This window comes from Eublepharis macularius, chromosome 5 (genome assembly GCF_028583425.1).
Source record: "Eublepharis macularius isolate TG4126 chromosome 5, MPM_Emac_v1.0, whole genome shotgun sequence".
NCBI lineage: Eukaryota > Metazoa > Chordata > Lepidosauria > Squamata > Eublepharidae > Eublepharis > Eublepharis macularius.
In genome coordinates, this window is record NC_072794.1 from 2,434,304 (window position 1) to 2,448,672 (window position 14,369).

Consider the following 14,369-nt stretch of genomic DNA (forward strand, 5'->3'; position numbering starts at 1 on the left):
TATTAATAACCTTGTTTGGTGTTTGGAGTTCTGAGATGGTAAGTTAGCCAAGGAGTGCCCCTTTAAAGTGGGACAGCCATTGTGAGGAGAAGGTTCTGAGACCCTATAAATATGACACGCTGAACTGAGAGGGAGCTTCTTCCTAGGACGGGATCCTGCCTGTGACTTCTTATCTTTGGATAAGATACTTTTTGGGACTCGTGTAATCGCTCTCCTTAAATTGTCTTTGTAGTTGTTATGATGGATGGTATGATTTCTCTATTGATTGAGCTGGTATTAAGAATGCTAAATAATTATGTTGTAATAATAAAGACTTAGAATGGAAGCAGAGATTCTTTGATAATATTACTTGGGTATTATACCTAGTAACAAACCTAAAGAGAGCTAGTTTGGTGTAGTGGTCAAGAGCAGCAGGACTCTAATCCGGAGAACCGGTTCTGATTCCCCACTCCTCCACTTGAAGCCAGCTGGGTTTCCTTGGGTCAGTCACAGCTCTCTCAGAGCTCTCTCAGCCCCACCCACCTCACAGGGTGATTATTGTGGGGATAATAATGGCATACTTTGTAAACTGCTCTGAGTGGGCATTAAGTTGTCCTGAAGGGCACTATATAAATCGAATGTTGTTATTATTATTATTATCAAACTTTATGGCCCGAGTTAAATGATTTGATATAGGAAAGCCAACTAGACGCTCAGGGCTTCTTAAGTGCACACCTATATCTGAATCAGACCCAACCAGAGTCATCCAAAACAAGCACACAGGTGGGCTACAGGCCATAAAAACAGCAATCCAGAATGGGATTTCAGTGGGATTTCCTGTCTCCCCTGGCCAAGAGGCTTCTAGGTTGTGAAATAGCTTGCCATTCCTTCTTCTGATCAGCATCCTGGGGTCTCAGTGAGCCACAGCCAGTGCTTGATCCACAGATCTCCTGGTTTCCAAAGGCCCACAGACAGTTCTGCAAGACGTTAGGCTAGGAAGCCTTTTCTATCTTCCGCTTGAGTTATGTTCTGTGGTCTCCCCACACCTTCTAGCTGTATGAAGATAGCTGCAACTTAACGAAATCAGTGGTTTCTTCCACGGTCAACACAGCCAAAGATGCTGCTTTTGGAGCCAAAGATATCGTAACACACAGAGTGGCAGAAGCTGTAGACATCACCAAGGACATTGTGCGTGACAGTGTCGGCCTGACCAAGTCAGTGGCGTCTTCCACAATGAACTCTGCCAGGGAGGCTGCATTTGGGGCAACGGATCTGATGTCCCATAGAGTGGCTGATGTTGTCAACTTAACCAAAGGGACTGTTCATGACACCCTCGGCTTGACCAAGTCAGTGGCGTCTTCCACAATGAACACTGCCAGGGAGGCTGCATTTGGGGCCACGGATCTTGTGACCAGTCGAATGGGCGACATCGTCAACTTGACCAAAGGGACCGTTCAGGACAGTGTTGACTTGACTAAGTCAGTGATGAATTCCACAGTTAACACCACCAAAGACGCCACATTTGGGGCCACAGATCTCGTGACCCACAGAGTGGCCGACATCGTCAACTTGACCAAAGGGACCGTTCAGGACAGTGTTGACTTGACCAAGTCAGTGATGAATTCCACAGTCAACACTGCCAAAGATGCTGCATTTGGGGCCACAGATCTCGTGACTCACAGAGTGACGGACATCGTCAACTTGACCAAAGGAACCGTTCAGGACAGTGTTGGCTTAACCAAGTTGGTGGTGGCTTCCACAGTGAATACTGCTAAGGATGTTGCATTTGGTGCCAAAGATATTGTGACCAGTCGAATGGGTGACATCATCAACTTGACCAAAGGGACCGTTCAGGACAGCGTTGACTTGACCAAGTCAGTGGTGTCCTCTACAGTTGGCACAGCTCTCCAAGCTGCCCAGGGAACGAGAGAGATCTTAGCTGGACGGTCATACAAACCAGCAGAAAACAGCAGTGACCAAAGCATTGAGCTGACCAACTTACTAAAACAAATGGTGGCAAGCGGAGTGGATGCCGTGCTGGAGAAGTCAGAGAGAATGGTGGACCATTTCCTGCCCATGACGCAGGAGGAGCTGGGTAAGAAAGGCGCTGGATGCTTTGTAGCATCGCCCGTGAAAGTCTCTTTCAGGCCCTGCTTTTTATCTGCCTTTCAGAGCTGAAGAGGCTGTCCTGTCCCTCTTTTGCAGAAAAGCTGGCTGTAGAAGTACCAGGTCCAAATAAGGCTTCCATGAAGGATGAGCAGCAAAGTTATTTCATCCGCTTGGGCTCCCTCTCCACCAAAGTACGCCATCGGGCCTACATGTATTCCCTCAGCAAACTTCATCTCCTTAAGGAAAACACTCAAAATATGCTTTTTCAGCTCCAAATGATAATTAACCTGGTAAGTTCCATTTTATCAATCATCTCCACCCCTCCGTTCACAGTCCCAGTTTCCTGCTGCCTGCCCTGGTAAATCTTTATCCTACCCTTCCTCCAATGAGCTCAGGATAGCTCAGGGCCCTTAGCACAGCTTCGTTATCTTTCTTGTGATTTGCTTTTCTCTCCTGCAGGTTGCCTTGTCTATTTCTATAGAGAGGCAGTTCAGAAATAAATTTCAGCCTGAACGCAGATGAAGCTGCCTGCTCCCCAACCAGATCTTTGGATGCCCGCCTCAACTGAGTTGCACTGTTCAAAGTCCATTGTAGTAATTGGGCTTAAAAGTGCAATTCTGCTTTGGACAGTACTGGCCGCCAGCTAGCTTAGAAGGGTCTGATTTTGCTGGCATGTTTCTCCACGCCCTGTGGCAGAGAAGGGTCTTTCCCAGAACCAGAGAGCCTTTTAACTGGAGGGATCAGGGCAGGACCTGGAACCTTTGCCTGCAAAACAGGTGATCTAGTCCAGCATTGAGTAGTTGACATTGAACTTCTGAAGAGGACTCCCGCAGAGTCTGATCTGGGGGTCCAGCTAGCCTGGTATGGTACATATTTCCTGCAAAGGCTTTTTCAGAGCGCTGGGCAAGGCTCCTTCTGTCCCACCCACCTCCCTGAGACTGAATCTGGGGGGCTTCTGTATGCAAAGATCAAGCTCTGCCACCAGGACATGGTCCTTCCCCAAAACCTGACCACCTGCATGACCCCCATTATAAGCCCTCAAAACAATTTGTTCTGAGACCTCAGAACGATTGAAGTTATTTCAGCAGTGAAACACACACCAGCTGCCTTTACTGCGGAACCCTGAATGTGTGGGTGTGTGTATGCGTGTGTGTGTATATAAAGCCACCGAGTTTTCAAGGCAAGAGATGAACAGATGTGGTTTGCCATTGCCTGCCTCTGCGTAGTGACCCTGGACTTCCTTGATGGTCTCCCATCCCATCTGATTACTAATCAGGGCCAGCCCTGCTTACCTTGCACCATCCAGGTCAGACCTAAATGATCTGTTCTCACTAGCAATGCCTCTCCAAGAGCTCCATCAGAGAAAACGTTCTCCAAGACCCACTAGCCAAGAACCTTCACGTTGGTGGGCGTAGTACCTGGGATCTGCCAGTATGTTTTAGGCCCTCTCTAAATGTATTGCAAACATTCATAGTTATCCCAATGAGCCCATCCTGTGTCTTGGCAGGTTGAGAGTGTGAAAGAAGGTGTGGGGCAGCGGTTCCAAGAGGCCCAACAGAAACTCCATCAGGTCTTGTCAGAGTGGGTCCAGAGCCAGCCAGGAGGGAAGCAGGCCAAAGAAGATGCACAGAAAGAGGTATCTCTTACTTCTTAGCAAATGTCCAGTGGGGCTAGGGAGATGCCCTCCCCCCAAGTTGGGAGGACGTCCACACTTTTAAGCTGTCCTATCAAGGGAGGCGGGGGCAATGTTTACTTTCTTTTTTTTAATTTTAATTTTTGAATTTTTTTAACAATATGCAATAGTAAAAAAACACAAATGTATAACCATATAACTATATAAACAGTATGAATATAAACATGTGCTCGAGACAGCGTATCAATTGCCTTGGCAGTATTTACAATATATGTGGTAAGGACAACGAAAGAACATAAGATTTAATAAATTGCTAGAACTTTGAGATTGTCAGGTATTGACTTCCAAGTATTTGTTTTGCTTTTCCGTATAGTCCAGAAAAGCCCACCATTTCTCATAGAAACTGGATCGGAAGTTCCGGTTCTCAGCGGTTGAGATGCGGTCTGAGATTTTCTCCATTGTGAGAAATTCCCATAATTTATTAATCCAAGGCTGTATTGTGAGTGGGACTTTGGATTTCCATGATTTTGTTTTTATGGCTTTGGCCGCACTGATCATAATTGAAATCAGATCTTTTCGGATTAGGGGGATGTCCTCCTTTCCCCACAAATCAAGAAAAACAAGTTCAGGACGTGGTTGAATGGCATACCCAGTTATTTTCCCAATCATGTTGAAGATCAGGCTCCAGTAATGTCAAATCAAAGGGCAATTCCACCAACAGTGGAAAAAAGAGCCTGTTTGTTTGCAGCCACGCCAGCATTGTGGGTCGTATGAAGGATTTATGTCGTGTAGCTTGAGTGGGGTTAGGTACCACCTGTGCATGATTTTTCTGGAGGTTGTTCTGATATTCATAGCATTAGTGGAGCATATTTTTGAGGACCAAATTTGTGCCCATTGTGAGTCGGAAATGATTGTATTGCAGTCTGACTGCCACCGAAACTGATAGTTTCCTTTTTTTACTCCACTTTTGGGAGTTTAGGATTTTATAAAGAATAGAAATGAGACCTTTTTCTTTTTTACAAGAAATTAACAGTTTTTCAAAATCAGTATGAGGTTTTTTTAAGTTGTGCTTGTATTGTTGGGCTATTAATGAAGTGGTTTAACTGAAAATATTCAAACCAGGGTAATTTGATGTTGGCTGATGAATCCAATTGGGATTTGGGTTTTAGAAAATTTTTGGAGGTGACATCCCATAGTCTTGTTAATTTTAGTGCTCTCCACAAAGGGAAAGATTCTTTAGAGTTGCCCGGGATGAACCATTTTTGTTGTAAAAAAGAAGATAGAGACGTTGGGGGCTAATGGTGTTCTTTTTATGACCCATATTTGTAAGATAATGTTTACTTTCTTAAAGTTTTATAGACCCTATTGTAGACCCTATTACATGGTTGAAATTGACTGTACTGACTCACACTGTATAGCCCTCCTTAAGTCTCAGTGGAAAAGGAGGACTATAAATGATGTAAAGAACAGGAGAGGTGCTGAGGCTCTGACCTTGTAAGGAGCCCTGCGGCCTCTGCCTGGGACGGCTCTTTCCCGAGCTCCACTGTCGGGGGAAAGCGTTGCAGTTGCTTAGTGGTGCCAGGGCTGCGGAGGGGGACAGAATCTGGGTTCGTAGGACGCTTGGGTTGGGGTTGGATGGTCTTAGGGCAGGTCTGGGAGGAACTGGGTCCCCATAGCAGTTCTTAGCAGTGCTGGCTGGTGCCCTGGGACATGCATTCTGCACATGCACGGTCATAGAATCATAGAGTTGGAAGGGGCCATACAGACCATCTAGTCCAACCCCCTGCCCAGTGCAGGATCAGCCTAAAGCATCTCTGACAAGTATTCATCCAGCCTCTTCTTGAAAACTGCCAGTGAAGGGGAGCTCACCACCTCCCTAGGCAGCTGATTCCACTTTTGAACTACTCTGACCGTGAAAAAGTTTTTCCTAATATCCAGCCGGTACCTTTCTGCATGTAATTTAAGCCCATTGCTTCAGGTCCTACCCTCTGCTGCCAACTGGAACAGCTCCCTGCCCTCCTCCAAGTGACAGCCTTTCAAATATTTAGAGAGCAATCATGTCCCCCCTCAACCTCCTCTTCTCCAAACTAAACATTCCCAAGGCCCTCAGCCTTTCCTCGTAGGGCTCAGTCTCCAGACCCCTGATCATCCTCGTCGCTCTCCTCTGCACCCTCTCGATTTTGTCCACATCCTTTTTGAAGTGAGGCCTCCAGAACTGCACACAATACTCCAGGTATGGCCTGACCAAGGCAGTATAGAGAGGGGCTATGACCTCCTGCGATTTCGATGCTATGGCCCCTTTGATACAACCCAGGATTGAATTAGCCTTTTTTGCCACCGCATCACACTGACTGCTCATATTCAGTTTACAGTCCACTCTTACCCCAAGATCCCTTTCACATAGACTACTGCCCAGAAGTGTATCCCCCATCCAGTATTTGTGCTTCTCATTTTTGTGGCCCAGATGTAATACTGTGCACTTGTCTTTGTTGAATTGCATCCTATTCACAGCTGCCCACTTCTCCAGAGTATTCAGGTCTTGTTGAATTTTAATTCTATCTTCTTGGGTGTTTGCTGCTACCCCTCCCAATTTGGTATTATCAGCAAATTTAATGAGCAGCCCTTCCACTCCTTCATCCAGATCATTGATAAAAACATCTTTCTTTGTTTTATAAAAGCCACATCCTATCTCTGCATTTAAAAAAGGGAAATAGCCATGGGTGGGAGGGGAGGGATGGGGGCAGTTAAATGGGGGAGGCAAAACAATGCTACAATAACTGCAAAATGTGTAATGCAAAATTGTGCTAATGCCTGTTTATTTATCCATTCATTCATTTTTTTCACTTATACCCTATCTTTCTCCCCAATGGGAAATCATATTCCTCTCTATTTTATCCTCCTGACAACCCTGTGAGGTAGGTTAAGCTGAGAGTGTGTGCCTGACCCAAGGTCACTCAGCAAGCTCCCATGGCAGGGTGGGGATTTGAACCTGGGTCTCCCAGATCCTAGTCTGTAACCACTACACCACACTGGTGAATGCTGCTGCGGACCTGACTGCCAGGGACAACATGGGCATCTCCCCGTGTGCCAAGTGTGCCCAACGCATGAGCATCTCCATGACGTGCCTGCATCAGTGGAAAGAATGTGTGGGATGAACCAATTTGGAGTGTGGCCTACATGAGGGACAGGCAGTTGTAACCCAGAGAGCCCATCCAGTCTCCATCTGGGCTCCTAGCAGAGTTTCTGATAACGTGGGCAAAGGGCTCTTTAAGCCAATTCCCCTGCTCTGAGGAGCCATGGAGGCTCTGGCAGAACCTGCCTCCTACCTAAGAGGAAAGGATGAGGTACGTATGGGAAGGATGCTGAACAGGGCCTCTCTTGTTCCTACTTGGGGAGCTGGAGCCCTTTGCCTCTGCCTAGAAGTGAGTGGCTGAACCACGCAGAGAGAGGAGGGGCCTTGCTGGTAGTAGGTGAGATGAGGGAGTGGGGTGGGGCTACGCAGGAGATGCTCATGGACCCCCCCCCCCAGACTGAACCCTAAAGCCTCAGTTGCTACTCAGACTGCAGAGAACAAGTCCTTTGCCGATTTAGGGGGCCAGGGGGTGGAACCAGCACTGCTGACCCATCCATCCATCCCAATTGTATCCCACCCTTCTCCAAGGAGCTCAGGGCAGTGGACATGTCCTCCCTTCCTCCATTTTATCCTCACAACAACCCTGTGTGGTAGTTTAGGTTGAGAGTCAGACTGGCCCACAGGCATACCCTCCGTTACTGAGTGGTAATTTGAACTGTCTCCCTAGATTGTCCACCCCTTCCTCAGTTCAGAATGTGGCCTCTATGAAATATTAATTGCCACCTTAGAGGGCCACAGACACTACGGCCCCTTTTTGTGGTGTCCACGCGTGACCTCTGCAGCTTTGCCTCCTCTCTGCAGGTCGAATTGCGCACTCTGGCTTTGCTTCATTTTATCGCCCAGGGCCTGGGTCCAGCCTACTCTCGGTTGATGTCGAGCATTGAAGGCCTCCCCAGCAACATACGTGAAAAAGTGGGCCAGGCCATCAGCAACGTCCGCCAGCTCCAAGCTTCTTTCTCCTCTGCCACGTCCTTCCAAGACTTGCCATCCAACATCCTAGTCCAGAGCCGTGAGCAAATCGCTAAGGCCCGCGAGGCTCTGGACGTGCTCGTGGAGTACGTGCTACAGAACACGCCTCTGAACTGGGTTGTGGGGCCTTTCCGGGCACTGCCAGCTGCTACCAAAGAAGTCACGATGGCGGAAATGCCCAGACTGGCTGACCCAGAGAAGGCAAAGAAAGAGCCAAAGGATGGAGGCGAGACCACCACATCAGGTGCGGCTCTGAAGGAGACCCTGACACCGCCCAGGCCAGCGACGGCCGTGCCCAAACTCGCAAAGATGCCCGAGGAAGCCATGGAGGTGGAAGCAGAAAAAGTGAAAGAAGCAGGCCAGACTCAAGAGGTGGCAGCTACTTTTGACATGCCAAAGAGAGCAAAGAAAGAAGTGAAGCAGAGGGAAAGGGAAACGGAAAAGGCAGGGGAAAGCTTGCAAAGTAAGACCCCCAAAGCTTCTGAGAAGAAACCATAAAGTTTCCAAGTATTTTTGCTAGAGCTGCTGGAAAAGATTTCCCGGCTGGTCTTGCTCCCTTATGCTACGCCAGACCAAAAACTCCTCTCAGCCAATCCCATGCCATTATTCCCACAGTGCCACTGCACAACTCCTGGGCACTGCCTCCTCCCAATCTCCGCACCAGATAAAAGTGGATCACGCAGCCACTCACTCATGCAGAAGAATTCCTCTGCAACTCTCTCTCACCCGGGAAGCAGCCCGTTACTTCTCTGCATGATTTGTCACGCTGGCCTATTTAGCTTCTGCCGATTCTGCATCAGACGTGATTGAAGAGTATGAGCCCCCTTGAGCAAAATTACCAACCTGCAAAGGAGGATGTACGTTGAACCTGTGTGTGAATCCCTGCCGTGAATAAGAGGCAAGCCCAGAGCAGAGTGACTCACAGAGAAACACAGGAATGGTTTTCTCTCCATGTGGAGCACGTCTTCAGCGTTTAGTAATAAAATTGCCTCAGCTCTTGATATTGGGAGACCCTCACTTAACTAGACAGCTCTGTTTTGCAAATGGGAGGTTCCTCCGCAGACTGACTTGTGCCTATTTATGCATATATCCCAAAAAAAGACCTGCCGCTGATACCCCTTTCCCCTTGCACTGTTGCAATAGCTTTAAGCACAGCCACATGAACCCCGTTCATGTTACTGTGATGCACAAGCAGAGAATTTGGTACCAGGCTCTTGATTCAGGTCTATCTGCCCTTTTTTTCTTAATAAAATAAAGTTTATGGCCCTAATGGCTGAAGTGATTTCTTTGACCTACAGGGGTAAAGAAGATGGAGAGGTTACAGACTGTTTAAAAGATGGATTTGAGAAGCAGGATTTTAAAAGGAGGGGAAAGGGGAAAGCTGGCACTGTGGAGGTTTCCAGAGAGGACATTCTGGGGGGCACGGGGGGGGGAGGTAGCGATGAAGAGTGGAAGGACCTAAAACTGGGCTAAAACTGGTGTGAGGCTAAACTATAATCCCATGAGCTACTGGGGGGGGGCGGAAGGGGGGGATTCTGTGTTGGTCTCTGTGCCTTTTCTGCAGAATGTATTCAGGTCCCTTCTGCTTAATACAGAAAAGGGGTTCTAGTACAGCCACACCTCTGGCTATAACAGCCTTGCGCGTAAAAGATACTATTACCTGCAAAAAGACCTCTTAGTCCATGTGCCCAAAGCCTTCTGTTGTTGGTCACATGCATAAAAGGCCTAAAGAGGAGAACAAGAGGAACCAACTTCTTAAAAGCTTCCCTGCCTGTTCATCCAGAATACATTTCCTAGCCACCGTCAGTAATCAAGGAAATGGTTACGCAGAAGCTAAGGCCAAGTGGGGGCACCATTTGAAATGAGACCACAGCATGCCCCCAACTCCATTCTCTCTTCCTAACCCAAAACGACCTCCATGCGCCATCAGACAAACTTACTTGCAGTGATGGGCCACGTGTAAGCTTTTGCAGGGGGGCAAATAGCAGCTCCCCACAGCCCTTTCTGGAAGGGAAAACGGCCCCACGCTGTGGTCCTGATCCTAACTGGGCCTCCACAGCTCCTGGTGCTTGTCTGCTTGACCGTGTCCACGTGGACCTAAAAACAGTACAACAGACAGTTAGGCACCCAAAGTGGTCGAATGGACAGCACCACCTCCTCCAGGTGGTAGAATCCAACCCTGAATACACCTTTGCATTAAAAAAGTTTTATGCAAACCGAAAACTAGCACAGCCGGGTGAAATGCTCTACCCCTCCTCTTTGCTTGCTCTGCCAGCTTTCTATTTGCCAGGAGCTTGAAATATACAGGAGTGTTTAAAAATGTGACTCTCACCTCCTCTCTCTGCCCCCATATTCTCCTTCCTATGCGAACCAGGCCACTTAGACACTTGTGCATAAATCCACACACATAAACACTGAGGCGCCATGCCATGCATAGTCTGGCAAGCTAGTTTTAAGCAGATGATAAGAACTGATAGGCCAGTGATATTTTCTAGAAGATCCTAAAGAATTCACACTGTGAATTTAAAGCAGCGCAAGAATAAACTAAAGTACTACAGCAGACACGAGTAGAGCCACCTCAAATGTCGTTTCATTTATACCCCACCTTTCTCCCCAGCGGGGACTCAAAGCAACGCACATCATTCTCCTTGCCTCCATTTTATCTTCACAACAACCCGGTGAGGTAGCTTCGGCTGACAGGGAGTGACCGACCCTGACTCAAGCAGCGACCCCTTGTGGGATTAGCAAATTTATATTAGTAAAGATTTTGGATTAATCATATAGCCATATTATTATGCTAGCAAGAGGGAAAAGAATGGATTTTTATGTTTTAAAGTAACTGGTCTCTGCTCTTTTGCCGCCACCCCCCCTTTTCTCCAGTTGTATATGAAAAAGAGAGAATGTTTGGCCTTGGATAGATAACTGGACATTCTTGCGATGGAGAAGTAGGGGTAGAGACAAAGGGAGAATTATGAGTTTTAACCCCCTCCCTTTGGAGAAGAGAGTTTGTGTAGAAAAGTAACCAGTTGTGGAATGAAGGAAGATGCTGCTATGGAGACCAGGATAGGATGGCAAATGATGTTGTCGCGAGACTGAAAGGTGGACAATAGTCCAATCTAAAGGTGTAAAAGAGATCAGGTGCCTTATTTTGAATGTGACTTTCGTTTCTCCAAAATGATGTCACAAGCCCTTAAAAGTAACATGTGCTCCTTTGTTCTGGGGGTACACTCTGAGCTCATCTTGAAGCCTGTGCCCTATATTTGCAAATATACTTTTTTTACATCAGCCCTTGTCTGTCTCGTCTCTTTTGCTCAGCGAATCGGAGGGGCAAAGGGGAGGCACTTTTGTGCAACACCCTCAAAATGAATACTTGCATGTTGCATTCATCTGTCAGAGGGTTTGGGATTGCTCTCCAGATTTTAGGAGGAAAGAGCTGGAAGAAGGCAACAGAAAGGAGAGGGGGACACAAGGAAAAATCAGAGGACAATGTGAGAGAGCTTTGTGCTGTAGTTCTTTTGAAGGGGGGGGGGAATTGCATAAACAACTGGGGAGCACAAGGACTTGAGGGGGCTCTCATCCCCACCCCATTGCTTCCTCTTTCCCTACCCTGAAAGCCCCTTATCCCATGCTCCTGAATTCTGAGATCTCACACACACCTGCTCTGGCAGGCAGTGCCAGGTCGCTAAGAGGGTAAACTAAGGATCCTGGCCTGCTGGGGAGCGGGGAGAGCCGGGCGCAGCTTTCACATCCACTCCACTCTGTGGTTGCCACAGGAAAGGCAGGAGGAAAAACGATGCAGAAATCCAAACACGCCCAACAGGGAGGCAGAGTTGTGTAGGAGCTACTGATGCTAAATAAGTAAGGGCTTGTGTCACAGTTAAATCCCACCCCATTAAAGCAAAATCCAAGGCGGGACACACTTCTCACTGTTGGCCAAGCGCCGATAGTCTCCGACCAGCATGGGCTTCTTCTGAATATTATACTGGGTGAAGAGTCCAGACTGGCCCGTCACCACCTGCTGGATGGGAGCAGGGATGACCATGCTGTCAATGTCATCGTAGCTCCTGCGTGGCTTCCACTCCTTGGGCGGAATCACCTGAAGAGGGGCAAAGGAGAGAGAAAACCATGAGCGAAGGCCTCATAATAGGAGTGACAACAACATTCGATTTAAGAGGCACCGTAAATTCTACTGCCCAAGCGCTTCCCCTGATTCCCCCCGCCCAAAAAAACATCCTGCTCACTCGAGAAATGACCCCCAGGGTTCTCTGAGCTTCCCTATCAGTGGGGAGGTCCAGAGCTGGCCCCAACGACGACACCACAGCAGCGTTCAAAAGCTGCTTCGGAAGTGAATTCAATTCCGTTCTGAAGAGAAGCCCTTGCTAAGAACAAGCCAGTTAGGCCACAAAGAAGGGCACCTGCTCCCTGAAATCGCAGATTGCTTCTCCGTGGGATTTACTCCGTAACACCTTCAGCTTTTCTCTCACAATGCACAGACTATAAAGGCAAAGAAAATTTGCAGGGAACCAAATGCTACCAAGGATGCTTGATGCACAGTTCAGACATTTTCAAGAGCCCCAGTCACTCTCTGCTATCCCAAGATAAAGTGTTAGTTGAAGTATTCAAGCAAACTGAACTATACTAGGCTTTCTCTAAAGGAGAACAGCCTAACAAAGCATGTTTCAAGGAGGCTTCTAAAGAGCCATTTATATTATAGGAGAACTCTTTATACCTTCCTGATACAATTCACGGTTCTCGCAGTGATAGACAAAGTACTAAAGGGTTTGCTGTCCAAATCAACAAAGGCACTGCAACATCACTGGGTCCTTTAGAGAGGCATTACCACTGCACCCAGGAGCCACTTAACAGACTGAATTGGACGGGTGTCTGGATATCCCAACGTTGCTGCCTACACACAGAGATGTACCCCAGAAGTTTACTTGGCTGAAAAAAGCAGGATTTTTGTCTATCAAGAGAAAGTATAGTTGCTTTGGTTGAGAGAACTACTGAGGATACAAATGAAACCCTGCCAGGTTCCACCCACTTTCCTAAGGCATCAATATGCACTCTTTCAGTTACTTGGCTGAAAGGAAGGCGGCATTAGTAGGGGGGTGGGGGGTGACTGATACACACAGATTAGCTTAATCATGGAGCTTGTAAATAAGCCTAAAACAAAGAAAACAGAATTACAATCAAGGAAATGAAAAGAAAACAGGGTTAACATACCTGTAACTTATGTTCATCGAGTTCTTCTGTGCTGACACACATGGGGACTGCGCAGGCGCAGGCCAGCCGCCGGAGAATTTTCTAGAGCTTCCATGGCTCCGAAGGGGCCGTTTGACGCGCGCCTCAGCGACCGTTTTCCCGCCCAAACGGTCACGTGATCCTCCAGCGACCAACGGCCCCTTCCCTCAGTTCTCCCTTGCCGCCGCTTGACCAACACACGTCAGCCGTAACACCTTAAAAACACCAATATCCGTTACAGCCATCACAGTATTGTGCATTGGAGTTCACAGCGGGGTAGGAGGGAGGGTTGTGTGTCAGCACAGAAGAACTCGATGAACATAAGTTACAGGTATGTTAACCCTGTTTTCATCTTCGTTCTTCTGTGCCTCCACACATGGGAGTGTACCAAGCTTCACACAATAAGGAAGGCGGGGGTGAAGTCCAACACAATTTTATTAAGCAAACAAGATCAACAAAAAATAGATATGCATGTATACATCTATGTAAAAATACTGTGTAAGGACACATAAATACTCAATATTTACATATATACACACCCCCAGGTACATATATACACACTTTCACTCAAGGGTACCCAACAGGTACGCCAAGAAAGTCATACCAAAACTCCCTCAGGAAAAAAGGGAGTGTAAGACAGCCTTGGCCACAGATACATCCTGCTCCGCATTGACATCAACGGCGTAATGCCTGACAAAGGTGTCTGCAGAGGACCATGTGGCTGCTTTACAAATGTTAACCAGGGGCACCCCCCTGAGGAGTGCCGAAGAGGATGCTTGGGACCGCGTGGAGTGGGCTCTGACATGAAGCGGGCAAGCCACCCCTGCCAGGGAATAGGCCTTGCTAATGGCCGTCACAATCCACCTAGACAGGGTCTGTGAGGAAGCCCTGTTACCCTTGTCCTTGGCCCCAAAACATACAAACAGGTGAGGACTGGAGCGGAACCCCTTCGTCCTATCCAGGTAATAGGCTAGGGCCCTCTTCAAGTCTAGGGTATGGAGGGCCTTTTCCCCCTTAGAGGAGGGTTGAGGAAAGAAAGCAGGCAGTGAGATATCCTGCGAGAGGTGGAAGGCGGACACCACCTTGGGCAGGAACTCAAGGCAGGGACGCAGGACCACCTTGTTGGGATGAAACACAAGAAAGGGAGGGTCAGACCGCAGTGCAGACAGTTCACTGACCCTTCTGGCCGATGTGACGGCCACCAAGAATGCTACCTTGTAGGATAGCATATCCAAGGGGCAGGTAGCCATAGGTTCAAATGGAGGCAACATGAGACGTGAGAGCACCAAGGACAGCGACCACTGA

General features: G+C 47.9%; 3 protein-coding genes across 7 annotated transcripts in view; 1 reads left to right on the forward strand and 2 right to left on the reverse strand.

Moving 5' to 3' along the window:
• LOC129330872 (E3 ubiquitin-protein ligase UHRF1-like) overlaps positions 1–9,857 on the reverse strand; it is an 80,578-nt gene extending 70,721 nt beyond the window's left edge. The window contains exon 1 of the mRNA XM_054981117.1: positions 9,764–9,857. The gene's annotated coding sequence lies outside the window, so the exon portion shown is untranslated. The remainder of the gene's footprint in view (positions 1–9,763) is intronic.
• LOC129330875 (lysine-specific demethylase 4B-like) overlaps positions 1–14,369 on the reverse strand; it is an 81,172-nt gene that overhangs the window by 10,231 nt on the left and 56,572 nt on the right. For 2 of the 5 annotated variants that reach the window (XM_054981127.1, XM_054981123.1), the window contains exons 3-4: positions 11,744–11,919; positions 9,764–9,920 (exon numbers count right to left, since the gene is read on the reverse strand). In XM_054981127.1, coding sequence (XP_054837102.1) covers positions 9,764–9,920; positions 11,744–11,919 — 333 coding nt within the window. Of the gene's footprint in view, positions 1–8,514; positions 8,667–9,335; positions 9,549–9,763; positions 9,921–11,743; positions 11,920–14,369 lie in introns of those variants that run through there. The other 3 variants (XR_008597082.1, XM_054981125.1, XM_054981126.1) reach the window with 3 other exon arrangements.
• On the forward strand, positions 1,857–8,580 carry LOC129329835 (perilipin-3-like). Its single transcript, XM_054979526.1, has 5 exons — positions 1,857–2,074; positions 2,185–2,378; positions 3,596–3,724; positions 7,656–8,237; positions 8,488–8,580. Exons 1-5 carry the CDS (start codon positions 1,990–1,992, stop codon positions 8,578–8,580), a joined length of 1,083 nt encoding a protein of 360 aa, XP_054835501.1. The 5' UTR covers positions 1,857–1,989.